This window comes from Lepidochelys kempii, chromosome 2, assembly GCF_965140265.1.
Source record: "Lepidochelys kempii isolate rLepKem1 chromosome 2, rLepKem1.hap2, whole genome shotgun sequence".
Lineage (NCBI taxonomy): Eukaryota > Metazoa > Chordata > Testudines > Cheloniidae > Lepidochelys > Lepidochelys kempii.
The window spans coordinates 257,869,952-257,895,028 of NC_133257.1; the positions used below are offsets into that span (position 1 = coordinate 257,869,952).

The 25,077-nt window shown below is 44.5% G+C and overlaps 1 protein-coding gene across 13 annotated transcripts in view; it reads left to right on the forward strand.

Moving 5' to 3' along the window:
- The first annotated feature begins 2,506 nt into the window (after window positions 1–2,506).
- Window positions 2,507–25,077, forward strand: part of XIRP1 (xin actin binding repeat containing 1) — a 46,798-nt gene continuing 24,227 nt past the window's right edge. For 2 of the 13 annotated variants that reach the window (XM_073334679.1, XM_073334692.1), the window contains exons 1-5: window positions 2,717–2,806; window positions 6,798–6,953; window positions 8,954–9,008; window positions 10,903–11,088; window positions 13,085–13,166. In XM_073334679.1, coding sequence (XP_073190780.1) covers window positions 6,829–6,953; window positions 8,954–9,008; window positions 10,903–11,088; window positions 13,085–13,166 — 448 coding nt within the window. In that variant the 5' untranslated portion in view covers window positions 2,717–2,806; window positions 6,798–6,828. Of the gene's footprint in view, window positions 2,807–3,986; window positions 4,396–6,797; window positions 6,954–8,953; window positions 9,009–10,683; window positions 11,089–13,084; window positions 13,167–25,077 lie in introns of those variants that run through there. The other 11 variants (XM_073334682.1, XM_073334684.1, XM_073334680.1 and 8 more) reach the window with 11 other exon arrangements.

The following is a 25,077-nucleotide window of genomic DNA, read 5'->3' on the forward strand; positions in this document are numbered from 1 at the left end:
ACACATTTCTGGGTAATGATTTTCCAGCTCAAAGAATCTTTTGATGATAAATGTGGCAATTCTTGGCCATTATAAACTGCCCTTTGCAAATTCAGTATTCACTGTCCTTATTTAAGCACTGACTTTGTTGTTTGTTGATCTCTCCAGACTGAGAAGAATAAACCCACAGAAAGAACTTCACAGAATGTCATTTATATTTTGGGACCAAGGCCCACAGTGTTCATGATCATATGAGATCCCATCTTGCTTCTTGGAAGAGCAGAGATATTACAATTTACAAATTCTGACTTCAGTTGTTATATTTTGTCTACAGTTCCCCATGTGAGAGCCAACTGGAGAGACCACTGCCCTTCCTAAAAGCCCTCACAATTAGTGGATCATTTCAATTAATTCTTTTTGGGCCCAGCCTACCCATAAGGCCTGGTCATCATTTTGTTTTAGACCTGCAAGAGCAATCTATTCACAAGAGTATTTTGCATCATCAAGAGTGGCTCTTCACTGCTGTGCAAAATCTTTCCAGAGAAGCAACAGACCTTGACGTCTGTTGGGACGACGTTGGGAAAACTGGCTGGTTTGGGGCAGGACCGTTCTTGTCGGGTCTTTACTCTTGCAGTACCACAGGGCAGCTGGAGCGGTGGCAGGCTTTGAAGGCCTTGCAAGACATGCCCACTTTTGAACTCCTGCTTGGCGCACTCTGCTCAAAACTGGGCACGGAACTAACCTGGTGTCTATTCCTGCGACATATAGCAATAAATCCAAGAGAGGGAGATTGCTCCTTTGGGCAGCTCAGCAAGCTAGCTATCAAAGAATCAAAGTGAATTTTAAATGCTGCTTGCTGCAATTTCTAGTTAGTTGCAATTCGGTGAGCTATTAAGAGTTACACAACCAGTGAACCCAGCAGATGGAACTCTGCCCTTGATAAGCTTGAGCAGCTCTGAACAGCCCATCTTCTCTGCTCTCACCCTGGCCTCCCACCCCGACCCTTCCATTTCTCACTCACCCAGCTTCTCTCCTCTAAGCTTCTCACCCTCAAATCTCAACTTCCCCCGACGCTTAGACTATAAGGCCAGAAGGGACCATCGTGATCATCTAGTCTGTCCTCCTGCACATTGCAGACCACAGACCTCACCCACCCACTCCTGCTACAGCCCCTAACCTCTGGCTGAGTTACCGGAGCCCTCAAATCCTGATTTAAAGACTTCAGGTAACAGAGAATCTGCCATTTACTCTGGTTCAAACCAGCAAGTGACCCGTGCCCCACGCTGCAGAGAAAAAACAACACTTGTGTTATTTCTGGAGGCTAGACAAAGAGCAGTTTTCCCAAGTGCCATAGCTTGTCCTTAGCAGATCACTCCCCGCACAAGTACACAGCCGGGCAAGTCTTGTACGCAGACCTGAGAAGAAGGATGGTCGTGTGTGTCATGTATTTCTGTACCACATAAGGACAGTCTACAGAGCTTGCGTACACACACATGATGTGTTCATCATAAGATCTTTTAATGCTCTGCTAGGTACGGCTGAGGTTCAGTTAAATAAGGTATTTTACACACAGTGCCAGTTAGTGGCTGAATGGTACAATACAGTTTAACACTCCCTTACAATGGGTTTAAGACACTAGACTGGGACTCAGGAGATGTGGGTTTAAGTCCTGAGTTAGCCACAAATTTCTTGTGCAGCCGTGGGCGGGTCACTCCATCTCTTTGTGCCTCATGTCCCAATCTGTAAAATGGAGATAATGATATTGATCGCCTTTGTAAAGGAGTTTGAGATATACTGATGAAAAGGGCTATATAAGAGCTGGGTATTATCTGTAAAATGGGGATAATATTTCTTCCTTTTCTCCCACAATCCATCTGTCTTGCCTAGACTGCAAGCTCTTCTGGGCAAGAACTATCTCGTAGAGGATGTGTACACTAGATACGCTACAGCAGTACGGCTACAGTGCGGCAGTTGGGCGCTGCTGTGGAGAGTGCGATTACTCCATGATGGAAGGAAGGGGTTCTTCCGTCACTGAAGTAAATCCACCTCTCTGAGGAATTCTTCCGTCAACCAAGCAGTGTCTATCCTGGGGCATAGGTCGGCTTAATTACATCGCACAGGGCGTGAACCCCAACTTTGTCCTCTATACCAGTCCTTACTATATCTATATATAACACAGAGCACTATAGAGGCTCTGATCCCGAGTGGATCCTTAAGTTGCTACTGTAAACAATGGCCAGCGGTTTATTCCCTCCTCATAATCTTTTTAAGACTCTTTCTTTGCTTTGTATGGCAGAGCAAACATCTGTCACCCTCTGGATCAGCCTGTTCTCGGTGCTCTTGTTCCTCCAATAGTAAGCCACCTCTCCTCCGTATGCAATTCGGTACATAACATGTACCCTAGCCACCAGCCTCTAGAGTGGCTGCGTGTATGACTCTGATGCTCAGACTGATACATGGCTGCAAAATGCTTTAACAAGACAGCATGTTTTGGTGAAAATGTTCCAACCAGCTCTGCTGAAATCTGGATTAGCCCCAGTGTTTTTCTAAGTAAAAGACTTTCTGAGGGGGAAACAGCCTCACAAGGACTGGTGGGAGCCATGCTCCTCTGCTCTTTGATGCCAGCTCTCTGAGTCGTGGTGACCCTGTTCTCACCACTTACTTTTAATATTTAATTGGAGTCCTGCTGGGGGACTTTGCCCACCTAAGTTCCTAGCACCAAAGCGAGTGGACGGGAATAAGGAATCAGCTGCATGGTAGCAAGGAACATCAAGGAACAAATTATATGGCAGAGTCATATCCCGGGCTCAGACCAGCATTCTAGCAAGTAAGTGACTTAATTCTGAATTCTCCCGAGAACTATTATTCTGTGCTGTGATGGACTGCAGAAAGCTGAATGCACTCAGCCTAGAAATTACTGTGTACTCTTGTCAGCTGGGGGGCTGCATTGCTCATATGGGAAATGTTTAGGGTGTTCTAGAAAGGTAAGTAATGGGTTGAAATTAAGAAAAGGGAAATATCAGCTGAATCTCAGGAAACCTTTCCCTAATGGTGGGATCCGGCTGTAGAACGATCTTCTAAAGGACCAGCACTGTGAGTCATTTAAAACTAGACATAATGCACTGCAACAGTATACAGTATGGCCTAACCCCAGACTGGCCCACAGCAGATGGGACTAATGATCTGTTAAGTCTTTTCCTTCTCTAACGGTCTATGATTTTCAATTGAAACATCCTTGCCGGTGAAACGGAAAATGTCGTGGCCAAAGGTTTCAAAAGTGACTAGTGCTTTGGGTGCCCCAGTCCTTGGGGACCCAGTTTGAGGGGCCTTGAAGGGGACAGATTTTCAGAAAGTGCTGCGCCACCAAAATCAGGTCCTTTAACGTGTCTTCAGTTGGGCACCCAAAATCACTAGTTTCTTTCGAAAATCTTGGCCAGGCTATTCTTTTGTAGAATGCAAATGGCTACTGAAATACATTTTGCAAACAAAGTGGGGAGTTTTAACGTGAAAATCTAATGTAGGAATGGTTTCAGTTTCTCCACAGTCTCGTATTGTGAATTTTCATTGTAAATAAATAACTTACACACAAACTGCAGCCAGTTATTGTTTCTGTGAGAGCAATGTCCAGAGGACCCATTCAAAAACCAGGGCCCAGTACATATTGAAATATCAGTTTAATGATCTATAGACCAGTGCCTGATACTTTTGCTATTCTTGGGGCTTGAATACAGCCATATCTAGTTAACAGACATTAAACTAGACAGACATATTTATGGCAGCAGAGGCATACAAATGCTAAATATCACCTCCTCCATTTACCACCTCAGTTAAGGAGAGGAAGTTGGAAGTTCACATAACACTGGGACTAAAGGATCCATTGGTACTAGACCAAATTGTGCCCTCTGATACAGACACAAAACTTCCATTAAAGTAGTTTATTTTTGTAATGATAAAGAACTCTCTGTCTTTGGTATGTCTTCATTAGGGGCTCTCTACCCTACTCTGGCAGAGGGATGGACATGAAGATCCAATAGGGTTCCAGTAGCAAGAGACTGAAATGACCTAGCTCCTGCATCAGACTTAAATTTGACGTAAAGAGCACCTTTGAGCTGGATTTTACTTTTTAAAAATTAATGTCGCAAAGAATGAAAAAAGCGAGCACTGTCCTAGTTTAATCAATGTTGCCTCTAACCCTTGCCGTGCCTAGCACACTAGTAGGTACCGTACAAATACTATATTTTTTATTAGTAGCATTTCCCAAAATTTGAAAAACCTTTCCCACATGGATTCAAGAGAGACAGACATAAAGGGGAAAATCCTGGCTCCACTGAAGTCAATGGAGTTTTGCCACCGACTTCAATCGGGCCAGGGCCAGAATTTCAACCCAAATGTCTCCTGGTGGAGAAAACTCCAAGGGTGAGTTATTTTTACTTTCTCCCTGTAATTTACTTTGTAATTTACAAGCAGGCAGCCTGGATAGAGTATGCACAATATCCCAGCCTTTGCCAGGTCTCTCCCTTCTCTGTCAATTCCCTCTTTCCCTGCTCCCTTTAATCTAATTTAAAGTGTAGCTGTTTCTAGTGTAGCTGTTTCTCTAAACACCAGGGGTTGGATGAGGATTCACACTTTGGGGTGCATAGCCAAGTTAGGCAAAGGAACTTTTGTATTTTCCTCCTCATTTCCATGCATCTATAGCCACCCTCAGGCTGTGCACTGAGGCCCCAGTTCAGAAAATCATCCTTCACCAAGGCAGAATTTAAGCAGGCGGAATTAACTTGAAGCACGTGCTTAAGTCATGCTGACCTGCTTTCCTGAATCAGAACTGTAAGCCTGTGATGGGGTGTACAAACCCCACTCTGGGGAACAGGAGGTTAAGGAGCAGATCTGGTCACAGGAAGCTCCACCCAGCCGCGCCTGGTGGGAATGCTCTCACTGGAGGTGTGTTTAAAAGGCGCAGCACACTCAGTCAGAGTGATCATGCAAGCAAGGAGCTCTGCACCACCCTCCACTCAAAGCCGCTAGCCACTGCAGAAGAGACAGTGGAGTAGCTGCTCGTGAGTGGGGAAGGGAATCTCTTAACCCTCTCCTGGGGGGATGCTGTAAGCCAGGCCTGCAGCGGGCCTCAGGAGAGGCCAAGAGATGGTAGTAGGCTGGGTGATACCTTAGCCCAGGTCACATACCTGAACTGCCTGCCCCCAGACCCTGGGTTGGAACCTGCAGGAGTGAGAGGGCCCAGGTTCCCCTACCATCAACTCCCTGGACTTGAACCACTGAGCACTACTGCCAACTATGGCTAGCCAGTGCTCTGACCACTAGCGGACTGGGTCTAACAAGATGGTCCCCATCACAAGCTGCACATACCGTGGTAGTATCAGAGAGCGCTTCATCTTTCCTATGATGTTTCTGCCCTGTGACTGGGGTCCCGGGGGGAGCCAGCTGAGGTCGCTCAATTAGGGTGAACTGCAAAGAATGGGGCAGACAATCCTCCAAAACTGGTGGATAGTCCAATACTTAGATTTACCAAGCCAGCATTAAACAGATTCTTTATTACCCCACTGGTTACTCAGAAGTTAACAACACAGTTCCTTTAAAGTAACTGAGCCTTATGCCTCCACCTAGTTACCCAAGTCAGATATGATGAGGATTAATGAAAATCTTATTCATCACAGAAAAATGTTCTACCAATCCCAAAGGATCGGACACATTAAACCAGATTAATGAATATTCCAGATCTTACCCAAATACACACTTACAGCCAATTCTTATTAACTAAACTAAAATTTATTAAAAAAGAAAAGAGAGAGAGCATGGTTAAAAGATCAATATACATACAGACATGAGTTCAGTTCTTGAGGTTCAGATTCATAGCAGAGATGGTCAGCTTTGTAGTTGCAAAGAGTTCTTTTAGAATTTAGTCCATAGGTTATAGTCCAATGTCCAATATCATATTAAGGGTGTTCGATCTTAAGACTGGGATCTCAATCCTTATAGTTTAGGCTTCCCCTGCATGAAACCTTAAGCAGATCTGAGATGACAGGATCAGGACCCAAGGATCTCTTTTACAGTTTTGCTTGACCACACAGTCCTAGCTAAACAACAGGCTTTTGATGTAATCTTCTGTTTTCTAAACCTCACCGGTAATTAACTACAAGGATTCACATAAGATAATTTATCCATTAAGCAGTCTATCACAAACTTCAAAGAGACATATAGACAATGACATTATTTCACCCAAGATTCATCTGAATGTTAATATTCCCTTTTGATCTCTGAATCAATAGCTATAGAGACAGACAGGAACTGTCGGTTTACATGGCTAACATTTAACAAGATTAATAAGTAAACACATAATTAGTATCACCTTTAATTTCTAACAATATAGGTTTGCATTTCAAGGTTCTAGCCTATCTAACATTGAATGGCCTAATTACCATTCACATACTTTCTAACATGTCTTTAAAGGTCGGCTTTGGGTTAGTTAGCCCGCAAGCTGTTTAATCCTTTCTGACCGTGTGTTATACTTTGTATACGTTGCAATTATATAACAGTGGTAGCAACAATGGTTTGCATAATTATATTTTAATTAGATAACATTACAGGCTCCATCAAATGCCAGAGTATCTATAGAGCCCCATGTTCGACCTTCCGCTGCCCCCATTCAATCCCTCTGATGTAAGGAGTTTGCAGAGGTGTCATGGAAGATAGAGCTTGGCCAACACAATATACACTGCTGCACGGTATAAATGGACTGGAGAGACTTTCAAAGGCTTTCCACAGACTCACAGTGCATTGATTTTGCTTCTTTTCTCTGCTGCCAGCAGATAGAGAGTTGGAGCAGGTACGGAGAGCATGGAAAGGGATGATAAGCCGAGGCAGCCTCAGTCCTTTCACGCTGCCTTTGGCTCTCCAGAGAGCAGGTCAGCTCACAGAGCAGTGGCTCTAAGAAGAAACTCTGTCTCAGCATTAGTGGCCAGGTGAGCAGCTGACTTCCAAATGCCACTAACCATTCTGTATTATTGATGTATTGAGATCCGGACTAACTGCGGCAAAAAACCTCCAGTCCACCCTCAGAGAGTTCTTGACAAACTCTTAAACACACAGTTCATATGCAGCAGACTCTAACCAACAGGGCCAGTTACAACCTATCAAGCCCTAACTGGACACGAGGGCCTCCTACCTCTCTCCCCTGTCATAGCTAAGGTCAGCGGGGCATGCGAGCTGGGTATCCCTCATGAGGCAGCAGCTAACAGGGCATGTTCTGTGAGGACTCTGGGATTCTGGAACTTGCTCCGCACCGTGATCTAAAATAGCCCAGTTTGGTGACCTTCCAGGCACACTGCAAAAGCCCCTTGGTGGAGAGGGTTTTTGGGGAGGGTTAACCATGCGCTTCCCACAAAGAGGAAGGGTTTCTAGGTGACTGGCGGGCCAAGGTCTGTTAAAGTGATCACCATGATGCTGCTGGGATTGTATTAACAATATGCCAGGCAGCTAGAGCCTTGGAGAGGCATCTGTTTATTATTTCAAAATAACACTTGCCCACTCGGAGCACAACCTCAGCAGCAACACTGCTCAGCAACACAACTCAGCTGTCTGGCCTCTGTTGTATATGAGGTTAGACTAGATGATCACAGTGGCTCCTCCTGCCTGTAAAACCTATGAAATCCCATTTCTCCGTACCTCAAATATCAAAATCTCCATGTCATCCCTGTGATGCTTCCCGGGGTACTCAGGGTAGTGAGGTACCTTGCTACCACCTGCCCTTAGCGTGAGGAAGCCTTGTCTGTGCCTGCCAGGGGTCAGCTCCCTGTCACCACCAGCCTAGAGGTAACACAAGCACTGCCTTCTGAGCCTAAGCAGGTTCCACTGTCCCTCTGCAGGTAAGGCAGACTCCAACCTCCAAGCCCTTCGAGCATCCCCCCCACACCCCTGAGTGTCCAGCCTCTGTTCCGCTGGGCACTCACAGAATTCACAGATCCGCTGTTCCCAAAGAAACAGTGTCTCCCAGCTTACCACGCCACCCAACTCACAGCACTTAGATTTGCTTACAGGGAAAACAAGTCAAAGTTTGTTTAACAAAGTCTAGAGATTCTAGAAGTAGCATGCAAAAGATTTGGAAACAGAGGCTTACATGTAAAGTAAAATTATACCCTGCTTTCTAGAGCCTAAACTTAAGACATCCTCCTGTCTCACAAAAGTTAGCTCACCCGAAGTTTCTCTCACGGGGTTAAACAGCCAGACCAGCTGTGATCATCCATTCATAAGATAAGCCAGCTGGCAGCTTGTCCCCTACCTGAAGAATACCTGGGTGTACCTCTGCACCCTCAGATATAGTTCCAGCAATCCACTGTGTTCACTTGTAAACAGGGTACCCCTTGCTGCTTGTTTTTACTGGAAAGACTCTTCCCTGGAGACTTCACAATCTCATGGTTAGCATCTGCTCAGCCTTTAAATAGGTGTTCCTTGTGAAGTATATAGTACTCAGTTTACATATAGCCAGGCAGGTATATAAGCATCTCCCAACTGAAAGAAACTGGTTTATCACCTTTTGGTACCCAGCCCCAACTTTGACCTTAAGAACATATAGATACATGACTCCTTACGAATTATCTGCACATACATTTCACAGCGATTGTGATGACCAGGGTGACACAAGCTTTCAGTAGAGACTTTACATGATACCCTTTGAGGAATTATGATGTCAATACCAGACCCAGGGGATCCCTGTAACCCTATGCACCGCTCTGACTTTTGGCACCAGGAGGTCGCAATCCCAAATTCAGACCCATCCCTTTATCCAAAATTCATATCAAAGCCAGAATTAGTTTTTCATGAAACCTGAGTTTCAAAGGTTTCAGAGCCCCTCTGCCCCACCAAGCCCTTTGAAAAACAGGGAATTTCCTGTACAAGAAAAAAATGTATGTATTCAATGCAGTGTATAGAAAGGAAGTAATGTGCCACATTCTGTCTTGTGTAGGTATCAGAACATACTGGATTGTGAAAGTGCCTCGTCAAAGCAAGACAACTGCAAGGTGAGCTACAGGCAAACGGGTTAGTATATGAGGGATAGAAGAGAATACAGGCTGACACAGTGTATTGTCCTAATGAATGAAAATCAAGCAGTTCATAGGAGCTGGCTAGTGCCCTTCTCACGAGGGTTCAGTTCAGTCACATCCTTGGTATGCCCACAGAGAACCAGACACAGGAAAGGACACAGTCGGTACATCTACACCTGAAATGCTCCAGCGGCACAATGGCAACACTGTCGTGTTTCTAGTGTAGATGCTTCCTGCAGCGTCACTGTAGTAAATCCTGCTCTCCAAAAAGCAATAGGTAGGTCGATGGAAGAAGTCTTCTGTTGATCTGGTGGTGTCTACCCCCGGGCTTAGATTGGCTTAATTATATCACACCAGTAGTGAAATTTTTCAGTCTTAAGAGATATAGTTAAGTCAACCTAATTTTCTAGTGTAGACCAGCCCCTAGTATTCTCTATCTATAACATTTTTAAAGGTTCCTTTAATAAAATTCAGTTGATTTTTATTTAATATATAACAGGCTTTAGGACCTTGCTGAATCCTAAAACTATTAGCAGAATTTCCCACTGGCTAGACTGCTGCTTATCATGCTGTGATGAGTACGGTCTCATTGTTGACTTGTACTCCTCCATCTGCCTGTATCTACCTACTGTGTCTCATCTTATACTTAGATTGCAAGCTCCTTTGACCTGTGTTTGTACAGCACCTAGCACAGGGGGGCCCTGATCCATGACTGGGGCCTCTAGGAGCCAGGAATACAAATAATAAACCCACACCAGGGAAAACATTCAACTCCCATTGAAGAGAGAGATATTTAACTAACCTATTTTCACATGACTAAATTCAATGTCTGAAGAAGTTAGTTGCTGATCTTGCAAGCTGATCCATGCAGGAAGACCCCATTGAAATCTGTGGGGCTCTGTGCAGGTGCAATGGTTAGCCTACGCAGACCAGCTTGCAGAAATGGATGCCTAGCATCTTAACCCAATACACCAACTTGGCCTATACCTGTGTGTATCTTTATTTGTTTAGTAACATAAAAAGGAACAAGAACTAAGAGCTTCCCTTCCCTGCTCCCATCAGTCAGCACAATGCACTGGTATTTCTGCATTAGGACGCAAGCAAAGTGTATTTGAACTCAATATTAAACAAACATTTCTGAAATTAATTATACTAATTGTTATTATCAAGCATTTAAACAGTACTGTAGATATAGAGTCTGATTCTCTTCTCACATCAGCCTTATAGCTTTGTAATTTGATTGACTTCAGTGCGACATTCTTGATTGACACCAGTGGAAGAAGGAATAGAATGTGGTCCAAACACAGCACTTTACAGAACGCAGAATAAGACAGTCCTTCCCACAAAAAATTACATTCTAGCATAGACAAGACAAAGCATGGAACCACAGTTCAGGAAAGGGTGAGCCATGCGCAGATCAGTGTCGCTAGAGTTTATGGAAGGAGTGGTTTCTAGGGAGGAGTAGTCAGAAGGGCAGGAGGAGAATGATTGATGGAAGACTGTTCCAAGCCTAGTAACATGACAGAAGACATGAAGTTGAGAGTGGGTGATGGGGATCAGGACTGGGAGTAGAGTATTACAACCACAGTGCACTCCCTATGGAGAGAGCTATGTGGGAGGTAGAGTGAGTCTATTTTGATGCAATTTATAGATCATGGTGAGAAATGTTCTACAGCAGGCTTCGGGGGGGGGGAAACTTGCCTCACCTCAAGGCCACGTCAATGATGGGTTGAGGAGCAAATCCATGGAGAACCTCACCTTCCATCAAACCAATAGCACGGCAATGAACTCCAGGAGACTTCAGACCAGCTTCAACACCGGTAAAGCTGCTCCCACTTCACAGCTTACGGCTTTCCCTTTTGCTACACAGCAGACAGCATCTTTCAGTGGCAGTTTTAGGGAGAGTGAAATGGAGTCCAGCATAGTGACAACCACCCAGCCTCTGACCCAGGGAGCTAAACCCTGGACTGAATTGTCCTTCTCGTCATCCCAGAGCAATAGCAGGAGGCAACAATGGAGTGCTGCAACCTCCACAGGGAAGGATTCAGCCAGAAAGGTTGGTGAACTTTCTTCTTCCAAACCTCCCAAGAAATGTATTTCCCTTTGGGATTCAGGACGGAACCCAGCTGCCTTTGAACTAGGTGATGAAATGCCAGTGGTTGTCAATGTGATAGGGAAGCACTACTGTAGAATGGTGAGTGGAACTGAGGAAAGGAGATCAGGTTTCAGGAGGGACAGATATTGGTGTGAGACTAGATGCTCAGAAAAATAGGTCTAGGGCTTGCTCCCGGGTGTGGCTAGGAGACAAAGAGCAGAGCCTAATGCGCGCAACACTGGCTTCTCCGCATGTTCACTTACACCATCTTTCTTATTACTCACAGTGCTTGCTGTGCGAAACAAGCACACTAGCAGCTTCCCAAGCACACACCATGTTTCCTGTGGACCAGTTTTTGCCACCTGTACTTATGTGCTCCATGAGCCGCCCCACTGGGTTCAATGGAACGACTTCTGGAGTAGGGTACTACTTCATGGGAGTAATAGTGGCAGAATCTGGCCCTTCATTAGTAATTGGTGGTGTGTGTAAAGGGAAATGTATTAGATTTTAGCACCAATTCATGTGACCAGTGAATAACACTGAGGAGAGCCAGGAAACAGCCACTGGTGAGAACAAACTCATTTCCACTTGTAGTTTAAACTAAATTTGAACCCTATTCTGCAGAGTGTACAAATTCACTGTGGGACAAAGTCCCCTCCTCCACAGCCTCCTAATCTAAACATGCATCCTTCTGACCCTGAAACACAGCTCAGCCTAGGCCATCCAGGCCTCAGTGATTTCAAACTGGCTGTTACCAGGAACAAGGGGCATGTGGCCCAACGTCTACTAAGTACACTGAAAATCCTTGGGCGATCCAGAAAACACAGTCACACAAACGCACTCAGAGTACCCCCACGACAGTCACAGAATTGAGGCCGTACTGGATCTCGTTGTGCATACTCTTTCTGAGACCAACCAACAAAGACAGGAGAGCTGCTTGCCCTGTTTTCTACAGCTCTTGGCAGCAGAGACAGTGACGGAATCAACTGTAAATCAAAAAGTCTTGGAAGAAGGGAGTTAATGCGCCTTGACACTTTGGAGGAGGGGGTGGAGATGAAGCACAAACCCGTAAGCCCGATGAAGGGAGTCAAACAAGATACTACTGCTAGTCATTAGCATCAAGGTAGATGACTTGCCATAGTACTGCTGGATGAGGCCCTTTTGAGACCCCATCTGGAACAGCATGTAGCACCGCTGTAGTGATCGCGATTCCACAGGGAGGAGAGGATTCAACATGAGGAGGCAACAAAGGACAACAAAGATAATTCCAGGCATGAGAAATCTACATGCTGTAGGGACAGGTTAAAGAAAGGGATGGGCTTACCTCGGTCAGAAAGATAAGACAATGAGGTGATCTTCAAAAAGCTGGCAAAACATTGCCCAGGACTTCGGGTTGATAGGCAAAGAAACCTTTCTGGAAATGGCTAAAAAATAAGGGATATAATTGCCAAGGGCCAGATTTTGATCTCTTTACTTGCATGGAGTAGTACCTTACTCACTATATATGCTATTGAAACCAGTGGGACTACTCCTGGAGTGATTTATTACTTCATGTGAATACGGGGGGCATAACTGAGGCCAAAATTAAGAATAAACCGGGGATTTATTTGGTGACCTGAGTTACCCTGGGGGTTAAGTGGCTCTGGCACATACCTAGATGAAGCTATAACAGTGGAGTGGAATCCTTAGTGCTGGTTAGAAGTGCCTGGAATCAAGACACTGTCAGCTCTCTGGGGCTGGTGCACTCTCCTAATTATAAAACAATTTGGGCTTGACGATGGCACGCCAAAGTGTAATATGCAGTGGGTCTATCAGAACCACAATGGGACAATATACCCTATGGTCTAATGGTCTGATTGCCTTCCATACATGCCAGTGCCTAGCAAGGTTCTTAAAATCTGTTTATGGACGTGTAACTGTTCAGCTAGCACCTCAGACTGTTCTCATTCTCGTACAGGAAGTGAAGCTCTCCGGGAAAAGTAAGACGCCCATCTCTAAAGTGCCAGATACAGCCTATGACTCAGCTGTGGGCAAGCACTGTGAGTCTCTGATTTATTTTGGTTCCTGGGTGATCTCAGCTGTTCTGCTGCCATGTCTCTGATTGCGCCGATCACAAAAGAGGGGTCATCCCCAGCTCTTGTGCAAACCCACTGATATAAGTTAAATCAACCCAGTTTGACCAAGGTCATTCTTGCCAGCATCAGTGGCAGCTTGGATGGCAAGGAGAGGTAGCTTGAGGGTCTGTCTTCCCTAGAGAGATATGAACCCAGTAAAGAGTCACTCTCCAGGAGCCAAAAGAAGAGGGCAAATTATCTAGCAAGTAAGACATACTGCAAGTGACTCAAAGCAAATCAAATGTAAATCTATCATTTCATTGACAGTGAAGTTTTTTTAGCCTGAAAGTGTTAGACATTATTATAGTCCGAGTTTAGAAACTGGGAAACTGAGGCACATTACTGTTAAGTGATTTGCTCATGACCGCACTGAGTCCATGAGAGCAGGGGTTGGAATGCAGGCCAGTGCTCAGTCCACTGGATCATGTTGACTCTCTCTATGCTGGTTAGTCTCGAGGCTAATGGTTAAAAATAGGTGATATCAAATGAGTCCATGTTTAGCCTGGCTGGGTTTGCACTGCATTCAAGATGAAATAATTTTTCCATGCTACTCAGTGAGCTATGCGGTTTATTTTGTACATACCTTATGATTGAACTACAGCACTCTTGGCTTGATTCCATTTCAGACATTGCATAGGTAATTAATCAGACCCAGTCATCATTGGCTTAAGATAGTATATAGAAAGTGATTCCAGTGCTGTGATCTCATTAGAGCCTAGCCATTGCTTTTGTACCATCTTCAGGAATGTACTCAATAGTACAGTTATTTGGGGAAAAAAGCAGCTCAGGAGAACATGGAGGTATCTGGTTCCCACCAGCTTTTTAAACAGAAAGGTGATGGGAATCGTCACCGGACCTTGCTAAATAGGTATTGAGATCTTTGGGATACCATTAAAGTTAGCTACATCATTCATTTTACAATGCCAAGTATAGGAACAAAGCTCATCATCTGGCTGATGAATGATGATACACTATCTATCTTAGGCCCAGTCCAATACTTCTCCTATCAGGAAGCAAATAATGAGTCCTACTTTTGCTCGGTTGATGGTGGGGTAGGACCAGGGGCAGAGCAGAACCAGCAGATGGTATTGGTTAATAAACCCTTGAATTTTTGGCAGTCCCTATTAAAATGTTCTGGGAGGGGTCTGGGTACACAGCTGCAGTGCGTGCCCAGAGAGCAGCATTCTCGTTCTGCAGCCAGGCCACCGCTCTCATAGTATCTGGTTATCTGCAGCGTGCTCCACCAGTGGGGCCTGCAGTGCCATGTTTTCATCATGGAACTGGATGGATTGCCTGCACAGAGCTTGGTTCTCCATTGGGAGCTGTGACACTTGGTCTTGCAGCATGAGGAGCTCCTCCTGGGGGTGGCCAACCATTGAGGCATCTCCAGTATCTTCTGGGGCATGCTGGGCAGGGAACGGCCAGCTGCCTCCATGCTCTCCCAGGGCAGGCCTTAATCACGGGTTAGGGTGGTATGGGCAAACTGTTAAGAACCTGACAAGGGCAGTCAGGACCAAGAGTTAGAGTAGGGCCAAATCTGAGGCTGAGAGTAGCAGAGAAGTTTGTAGTCAAGTTCCAGGCTGTGGTAGATATCAAGAATCAGAGTCCGAGTCAGGTTTCAGGTCCAATTCAAGCCAGGAGTTCAAGAGCAGAGTGCAGGAATGGTCATGGCAGCTGCAGGAGATCCACACAGTTGCCTGGACGCTTCCTGGAATGCCCCTTAGATTTATATAGGATGGGGATCCAATCAGGAGCCATGAGGCTGCTCTCTGTCAGACCCCTTGAGGCGGGACTTCCCATGCTCTGTGTCTATTGTAGGTCATGGGTAGTGGAGCACAAGCTGGTTACTGCTGGGCATTCCACTCCGTGACTGAACAATCCATGTCTGCCTTCTATACCTCAGCTGGGGGTGTTTTCAACATTACCAGTAGGTTGTAATGTGGGCCTCATGCCAAGACTAAGGAGCAGACACATTGGTGAAATACAGCAGTCTAGCTAGGGGAAGACAAAGTCTATTGGATAGTTTGGAGCTGCATGGAGTTAAATTAGCCACTGAATCTGGTACATAATCATCTGGGAGATTTAAATGTTCATGGCATTGTTTGAGATGTTTCCGCTGATCAGCATTTCACTGTCAAATAGATTCACACCCATGCAAACAAACACATACCAAAGGCGAAAAAGGCATCATGCAGGGGGCGGGGGGGGGGGGGGGGGGATAGGATCAGGGGCAGAGCAGATTACAAAGCAAATGCACCAGTTGTTGCATTACTCTGCAGCCCATCTCTTAGTTTTGTCCTAGACCCCAGCAGCGCATTTAGCCCTTGGCGAGATCGTGTAGTAAACCTCAGCATCATGAGATGACCCTGCCATCACTAGCCAGAAACCAGGCGCTCCAAGGGCTGTTGTGAATGCTCTAGGAGCATGAGTATAGCGAAAGGAGTAAGTGCCAAGGAGGAAGAATGATTCAAAAGGGCATAATTAGGAGTAATGGGATTAAACAGAGCAATGGAAAATTTAGACTTACTGTAAAGAAATATTTCCTAACAGTGAAGTCTGCGGGATCATGGAATAGCCTCCTAAAGGAAATGATGGAAAGCCAGTTGCTTGTGTCATTTAAAATTAAAGTGGGCTACGCCCTGGAGACTACGCTGCAGCTGTGGAGATGGAACAATCTAGGTTAAAGAAGGTTTAAGAATTCAGATCTTCTCCCGGTGGAACCTTGACCACTGGAAAGAAGAGACAGAGCAGTCAGCAGAGGCACACGATACATTGGCTTTTGCGTGTCTGTGCGTTTCACTCCTCTAAAGGACAGAATACACGTATATGTATTTTTTACATTATTCAGGTATTTTTTGGGGGGTGGGAGTTAAATGAAAGGCAAAGTAGGATGTGACATCAGTTCAGTGGAACAAAGCTTAAATTGGTGTCTGATGTGACTACAAATTACAGCATGTTCAGAGCAACTGCGATATAGATATAGATATATAATTTCTTCTCTTTTCCACTCCATTTTGTATTCATTTAAGAATGTATCTACAGGGACTTTTCAAAACGCAAAGTGGGGAAAGAGAGAGAGAAAGTGAGAGAGTGTATAGCTAGATTATATATTTCTTTCCCTGGCGTAAGGTTCACACATCCTCAGTATAGTAGGAACGGACCATAAAATATCCAACAATCACTTTATTTTTATATTTGTTAGCTTATGAAAGCATTTCTGTTAAGGTACCTGTCCTTCTGATCAAGTATCAGGGGACAGCCGTGTTAGTCTGTATCCACAGAAACATCTGGTGGCACCTTAAAGACTAACAGATTTATTTGGGCATAAGCTTTCGTGGGTAAAAAACCCACTTCTTCAGATGCATGGAGTGAAAATTACAGATGCAGGCATTATTATACTGACACATGGCCTTCTGATAGTCTCTCTGATGTGAGTGCTTACACTGCCATCTAGTGGTAGTGTGGTTTCTTCCCTGTACTCCAAATCCTTGGACTGGACCTTCACAATTGCACAAATCACCTGGCAGAGATTTCTGTTGTTCAGTAGTGGAGTGCGGGGGGCGGGGGGAGCTGAGGGAAGTAGTTGCTGTTTAGGAGGGAATATCTCATCTCTTACTCCCTTGGCTGTCTGGCAGAACAGAGGAAACTGTTCTCCAACTTGAGGGAGGTGAGCACCGTGTCACTCTGCAGCAAATTAAGGAGCAATATTGCTGCGCTCTGAAGATGTTGCCAAGTCGTCTTTAGCAAGGAGGATAGTGACTGTGATATGAGGCACTGAAGTGTGGGGAGTGAAAAGGAGAGAAAAATAAGAGATTTCTCTGGGCTGTAACAGGTCAGCACCTAGCACATTGGGGTCCTGGTCTAGACTAGGACTCCTAGACTCCAAGGTGGTGTGCCTCAGCAGCACTCCACTGAAATCAGTTGAGCTACATTAATTTACACCTGCTGAGGATAAAAGCAAAGAATCCTTACTTGTATTACAAATGTCTCTTTAAATGTAATACACTTCTGGTACTTGTAATAGCACAGGTTATTAAAATAGAAATCATTTTGAAAAACTCATGTCCCTTTCACCATTTTTCCTGTGTTTTCCCTGTGCACATCTCTTTCCTTGGAGAATGATAAACTGGTTGGTTTTACAAAGGTAGCTGGTCTGTTTCTAGTCAATTTCACACTCTGATTCTCATGCAGGATGCTTCAATGTTAGGATGGCAAACTCTGCTCTTTTGTTTAAACAAAAGCTGTTTTCTTATGCAGTTGAAACAAAAGGCAATCATGAAAACATTTCTATTGCATTTCTGTTTCGGTTTATAAACCTGTTTTTTTGCACAAATGCTGACCTGTATGAGTCTTTTTCAGTCTGAATATTAGCTTTGTGGATGGATAGATTGAAGATTGGCACCATTTCTGTTAAGGAAACTGTTGCATCATTTCTATTGCTTGAAGAAAATATGTATTTTTAAAAGCCATTTCATATACATATAAAGTTGCCTGATCTGATGATCCATTGTGCAAAAATGTCAGAGGTTTTTGTCGATTGAGTCTTATTGGTCTCTTCCCAGTGAAAGTAAATATATGCGCTGAATGTTGCTGTACATGGACTGGGACACTGTACTTAGTAAAGGCCAGATTGTGATACCTTAACTCACTTACTCTACGAATACAACGGGACTACTAATGCTGTGAGGTACTATTTAGTCATGAGTAAGGGTATCAAACTCTGGCCCTAATTTAGCAGGACAGAAACCTTGGCCAGAGCTTTGGAATGCAGGCAGCTAATCAAATGAGAAGTGCAAGCATTTGTGACTCTCCTTTATACAAGTAGGGCTGTGCATGTGTCCCAGCAAACACAATTACTTTCCTAACATGACAACAGACAACTGAATGCAAAGTCTATTGTAACTAGCCAATAGAGCTGGCTTTCAGTGGTTTGTCTCTCTCACTGTGTCCCAGTTAGCCAGGAACCTAGGTGTTTTAAAATAGGGGATCCAGCTACCTAGCTAAGATATAATGCTGTCTTGTGGCAAAGAAGCGAGGGAGAGTGTAACAGGGTCTTCCCTAAACCCAGCAGACCCTGCCTCTTCTTCAGTTTCCCAACTCTCATCTGAGCTGGCAGGAGGCCAACTCCCCAGCCATTTTGTTAATGAAGCTCCCATCACTGCCAGTATTTCATTCTGTTTTCCCAATGATTCCCTCATTGTTCAAACACAAGCATGGATCAGTAGGAGTCAAGGCAGGTAAACCAGGCCCTGCCCCCTGGTTCGCCTGAGGTTTTGGCCACTGCCTACACAGCTGGTATCCCAGTCAGATTTTTTACCTAGCGTTCCCTGACCAGGATCTCCTGTAGGAACCTCCCTACTTCCTGCAGCTCTCCGCTTAAGTGAGCTGCCTGTTGGCTTTGTATCTCACCAGCTGGGAGGCAGCTAACAAGTGACAGGTAAGGGCTATGCCCAACCCCCTGACTCACCAACTCTTATGGCAGCTACTTTGATTTAGACGTCTCTTCAAAGATGAGCAGTTTCAGAACCATTCTGTTAAACTGCCTTGTTTGTTTTGAATTAATGACTTTTTGTTACTGTGTTTGTGTCTATATAAATAACACATGAATTTCAGGTTCTGATTTGCCAACTGAGGATACACACTTTTTTTTTTTTTTTTTAGCAATTTTGTAAGTTGTGTGTTGTTTAAAGTGCTATTGTGACTTTTCGTTTTAAAATTGATGGTGGTATATTATAGTCACCTAGTGATTGTGGTCTATTATTTGAATGCATGAAAATACTCTAAGCAGAGCCGTATGAAGTTAGCTGAAAAACATCAATTTACATTCGACTTTAACTTAAGCTGATCCAGTATTTAAATCCATGTGAAAATCTCTGGATTTTTAAACTGTTTTTATATTACTTGGAATTCTTCTTCTTTCTCAGGGAACAGATGAATATTAGATTCTTTTCCGTGTATTTAAAACTAATTGTATAATAATAGCTCTTAAATTATGCATTGGGCAGGGACTGAATTAACGATTTGGTGATTTGTGCCCCACCTGTCAAAAAAGTCACAAGCTGCCACTGGTAGACACTCTTACGATGGGATCTCAGCCAAGCTGCTACCAGCTGCTGTCTTCTCCGGCAATGTGGTGCTGCCCCACCCACACCCTGTTGTGCTCTGTCCTTGACCTGGTGCCTTTTCAATGCTCACTGCCTTTTCCTCTTCCCCATCCCTACGAAATGAATAGGCTGCAGCTCCGCCGTGTGTCCTCGGCGTTCCCAAGCTAGCCTGTCACTCCGTTTGCTGACTCTTGCTTGTGATAGAGCTTATGAATAATCTAGTTAGCTGAGCTGGTAAACATATGACAGCCCCTGCCATTCCCATTCCTGAGTCAGAACCTGGCTGGTAATCAATGAAAGGTATATTGCATGCTTACTCAGAGCCCTGGCCTTTCCCCTCTCAGTGTTTGAGAGACCCCGTGTGGGGATATTTTATATGAGACTCTACTACTGCGTAACAGTGCCTTACTCAGAGACCACCCCATGCACGGAGTGCAATGTCTTGTTGACATGGGAGATTAATGACTGTGGTCTCTGCACAATAGTTTCTTCAGGGCTTTTTTTTTTTTTTTTTTTTCCCCTTCAGGTAGTTGGATTTCAATCAGTTCTGAGCGATCTCAACTTTCTTCCCTGATTCTAGTCTATCGAGGGAAACCAAAGAGCAGTTCCTGGAGGGGGCTGTTCTTGTGAGACACAGATCTGAACCCAAACCCCTAGATCTCAGCAAGCAGCTAGTAGGTTGTGGCCTAATTGTGTATTTAAGGCGCTGGGGGTGTTGAGGATTTGAGCCACTCCAGGAACCACAATGGGAAAGGAGAAATATACAGTATTGTAGAGCAGAGATACCCAATGATTGTAAAAAGGGATTGAGCAACATGCACTGAAATAGTAGCATTCTCAAGCTATTTGGCCATTGCCACAAGGAAAATAGGGTGCCCACTAGGGACCAAAATCTGCCCTCGCTACAATTCCCACTGAATTCTTATCCTTATTTATGTTATGCTAGTGCCTGCAGGCCCCTACTGATAGCAGGGCCCCACTGTGCAAGGTGCTGTACAAACACAGTCATGGCCGCAAAGACTTTACCATCTAAATAGTGAAGGAAGACTAAAGAAGTCTGGGGAACTGAGGCCCATAGGATTGAAGTGGCTTCCCCAGTGCCACACAGGAAATCTGTGACAGAGCTGGGAATGGCAGCCATCTTGTTTTCCAATCTGCTGTCTTAAGTGCAAGACCTTCGTAGCCTCTATCTCATCCAAACTTGTCCTTCATCTCTAGCTGGTGGTGGCCTTTCTACTTACGTTTCTAGTGGCCACATTATACGAACAGTCTCCTCTAGAGCAAGCCTACACCTTCTTACAATTCCTCAGCGGATAAATTAGACCAACTTAGACGCCTCTAAGAGATCAGCAGAATGGGTGAAACTAGATCAAAAAGGAATCTGAATGTAAAGGGACTAAACTAGTGCAAAATCTAACTTATACATCACCTCTGAAGCTGGCTGACAGGCATAATCTGAAGGTGGACTGAGACTTGAAGGCACTCAGACCTGCACAGGATTAGCTCCTGTATTTTTCACTCAGGCCAACAGTTCAAAAGAAAGCATGAAACCCACACAGAACACCTAGGTGCAATTTTCTAAGGGGGGAAAATTCCCTAGTAATCAGTTGTGCTCTGAGGTATGAAGTCCGTCCACTCTTGTTGTCTAGGCTAATGATAGGTGCTATTGTTGTTTATGTGTAGCACCCTTCTCCACAGTCTAAGAAGAAGAAAGGAAAAACAAAAGGCAAAAAATATAAACTAAATAAAAAGTAATGCTTTTTAATCAGTGGAACTCATTGTCACATGATATTATGTAATGTAGTGGCCTTATATTATGTTCCTCTGCCATATCTCCTCTTGCTGTTCTCTTTTCTAAACTAAAGAGTTCTAGAAAAAATACACATCCATTTAAAAGCTAATTAGGAATCAGCTTGGGTTAATTAATACTTGTTGCCATTACCAGCTTTTAACATAGTAAAAATCTTGTGACAGTCACAAGGTGCCAATGCCGTGGCCCAAGGACCCTTGAAAATGACTCAGGAAAGTGCCTCTTCTCCAATGCACAATATTTGGAAGCTTACACATCCCTTCACTGAATTACAGTGGGGCACTGCTGAATGAATAAGTCTATCGGCATTGCAAGCTGTTAGTGCCAGCGACAACTCAAGACTCCCCCCCGCCATAGCTGCAGGAACTCTTGATTGACTCAGCCTGATGGAACAGCAACTTCCGTATTCCCTAAAAATAAACCATTTGGCTCATCCTCTCAACTTAGCCCAGCACACTGTGATAAAATCAGCTGTCAGAGACCCATCAGAGGCAGAGAACAGGATCAAGGGACACAGATTGACGCAGGGCTTCTCCATAGGATACACTAAGGGCTGCTTTGTTGTGAATTTCAAAAGCAACCAACTTCTACTGGGATTTTCTACCGAAAAGACACGACTGGCTGGAACTCTCTGTAAGTAATCTTTTGCTTGGTGAGATTCTAGTGAAGATTTGCATGTGTTATGTGAACAATGTACCATTGCAAAAGGCCCAGTCCTGAAGTTCAGTGGGTGCTGAGGGCACTCAGCCCCTCACAGTATGAAGCTCCAAGTGAGTTTGCTGCCATTGGAAAGCAATGAATTTTGTCAGCCTGGAATCTAGTAAATCCAGATCTCTGTGGTCTCTTTTCCTAGGAAGGTTATTGTGTCTGTACCATGGGTTCTATTTTCTGTCTAGTGCAGCAAAATGTTGACTTGAGCATTATGGGATGCTTGAAATGGAGAGAGGGCTTTTAACATGGTGACAAAACCATTCCTCCCTTCCCCCATAACGAAGCAGTCAAGGTTGTCACTATTTCTAGCTTCAGTGCAGCCATTTTAAATTCACTGGGCAAGTTTCTCAACTTCAGTTACTTTAATAGAGCTACATCAATTTATACTAAGGGGCTGTCCCATTGTGGCAGTCAGATCAGGTGTACAATCTGTGCAAGGTCTGTGCATTCTGTACATCAGCTAGCCAGATGGCGGTGGTGATAGATAGATTAGATAGATGATGATATTCTAAGAGGTAACACCGCATGTGACTTGCTAATTTGCATCTATGTGGCATTTGAAGACTGTTCAGGATGAAACAGGTCCCACTTCAATTTACGCCCTTCAGGAGCAAGTGGCAGCATAGATTTGGCTAAGGATAGAATCTGATTCCCCCCTCTATGCTCCCACACATCAAACAATGAAGAAAGCATTTGTGTGTCCCTATCCAGGGATCATTCGAGGGGCCCGCTCTTGAGAGGTGCACAGCTCCTGTCTGAAGTCAATGGGAGCAGCGGTTGCTCAGTACCTCTCAGGATCAGGCTTATAGGTTATAACTTTTGGAAATCCTTTTGTCACTTCTATTCACTTGTCCAGCCCAGTAAGCGCCTTTGGACAAGCCCATAGATCTGTCAGATTCTTTGTACCTTCAGTCTCTCTCCTGCACTGCTGCTTCTCTTTGCTTATTTGTTTAATGGGCACCAGAGTTGCAGCTTTAAGGTGCAGGTGTTGTCTAATGGGTGGAGCAGGACCCTGAGAGTCAGGAATCCTAGGGGTTATTCTTGATTCTGCCACTGATTAACTGCATGACCTTGGACAAGTCCCTTAACCTCTTTGCTCCAGACCCTCAGTTGGTGTAAAATGGCATAGCTCCGCAAACGTCAGTGGATTTACATCAGCCAAAGACCTGGCCCTGTGTCTCTCTAAAAGAGGTATACTACCTTTTATCCTGTGGTCAAGCAGGTTTAAATTGTCAGGTGCTACTGACATGCAAAATATGCTCTTCATTTGTTTATTCTCTTATTTCTTTCTGGGATTTACCCACTGGCATTCTGCCAACTCCTGCAAGGACAAAAGGGCTGATCTTTCCCCTCCCAGTCATTGGCTAAAAACAGCTTCAACAGCTTCTTTTTTAGTAGAAAAATGAGAGAGCGCGAGAGAGAGATATTCCATCTGCTATAACAGCTACTTAAAGAGGGGAACAAAATGAGAAGAAGCTCCCCTGGGCCGACACCAGGTGGTAGATGGTTCGCTAGTCTAAGTAAGAGTAAAGAGAACCTTCGGCTGTGGGTGGGAAATGTTATGATGCACATTCAGGCCCATAAGTGCCTTGAACTATTAGTTATTTCTAAGGAAAGGAAACAGACGAAGCTCAAGATGATTCCCTGAGCACATTCCTGAAAAGCTGCGGGCTCATCTACTCACAGAAGTTGTACCCTGTAACTATCCCGGGATAGCTAAAGCAGTAAAACTGCCCCGAGTGCGGGCATAGGCACATCAGTCTAAAGGTGTTTTATATTGGTACAGCTTACTTTCTACGTGGGACTGGGAATAACCTCTACCAGTATTAGGCACCTTTATACCAGTATAACATGTCCACTCGAGGGGTTGTAATGGTATAAATGTAATCAGTAACACATCAACCGCTAACGGACATAGCTATACCAGTACTAAACCTGCGTGCAGACCACATCTGAGAGACACAGAGATGTCTGGAAAGTAACAAAATAGGATTATAATTAAGCACCCAACAATACCCATACGAAATGGGCTAATGTTGATTTCATTCTGCTGATTTTGTCCTTTAGCTCATCCTCTCAAAGATGTCATAGATGAAATCCCCACAGAGAATTCCATAGTGTCAGCTACTAACCACTAACTCATTCAGTGGTGACTCAAGGTTACTAAGTACCACCCCAACACACACTTACTTCCTGGTCTCTCGAGAGCTCATTGCCTGGCACAGCTCAGATCCTCTTTATTCCGTCCCTACCACAAGGAATGGATTTCCCAGAGGAATTTTTCTCTTTTCCAGGCAGGAGCTCTCAAAACTGCACTGAGAGCAGCTGGCTTTTGAGAAAGGAGATACATTCTGGAAGCTATACATTTGTATAGGGAGCAATAGATCTGTGTGTATGCACCTTCAGATCTCTATGCTTGAGCCCTTTGCAACAACTGCTGTGAGGAATTGGCCAGTTCATGATGCCTCGGTTAAAGGGCAGAATTCCCTTCACATCATGTTTAATTGTAAGCTCTGTAGGGCAGGGGCCATGTCTTTGTATAGCGCCTAGCACAATGATGCCCGAAAATGAGTGGTCCTGTGGTGCTACTGTAATATAAATAAATAACAAATAATAACAATCAGATTTTGTCTGTGGACTTGAAATGGTGCCACAAACTTAACGCTGTTATCAGAGCTGGATGCAAACACATCCCCTGAACTGGGGAGAAGTTTGGGCCTGGATCAAAAAATGTGGAGCTATTCTAGAACACCAACATGAAAATAGTAGGATTTCACTCTTCTGCTCTTTTATAGGCAGTCCTCTTCCCCCCTTCTCCATTCACCCTCCTCCCGCCCCCAAATCCTAGCTAACAGTTTGCCTCTCTTGGGAAGAGTGGGAAATGCTAGTGGAATACAAGGGCTATGCTTGCTTGGTTTTTACAGATATTGTTGGGATTTTTTGAAATAGGGTTAGTTTCTTCAGAGCAGACGCAAGTGCTGGATCTAGGGGTGCTGCCACACCCCCTGGCTTGAAGTGGATCCCATTATATACAGGGTTTACAATTTGATTCAATGGCTCTCAGCACCCCCACTATAAAAATTGTTCCGACACCCCTGAGAGCAGAAGATAGATCTTTTGCCCATTACTGACTAAGAACAGTCTATAGTTTCATGGGTGCATATGATAATTTACCACCGCTAAATTAATAGAAAATATGGGAAAGCTTTGA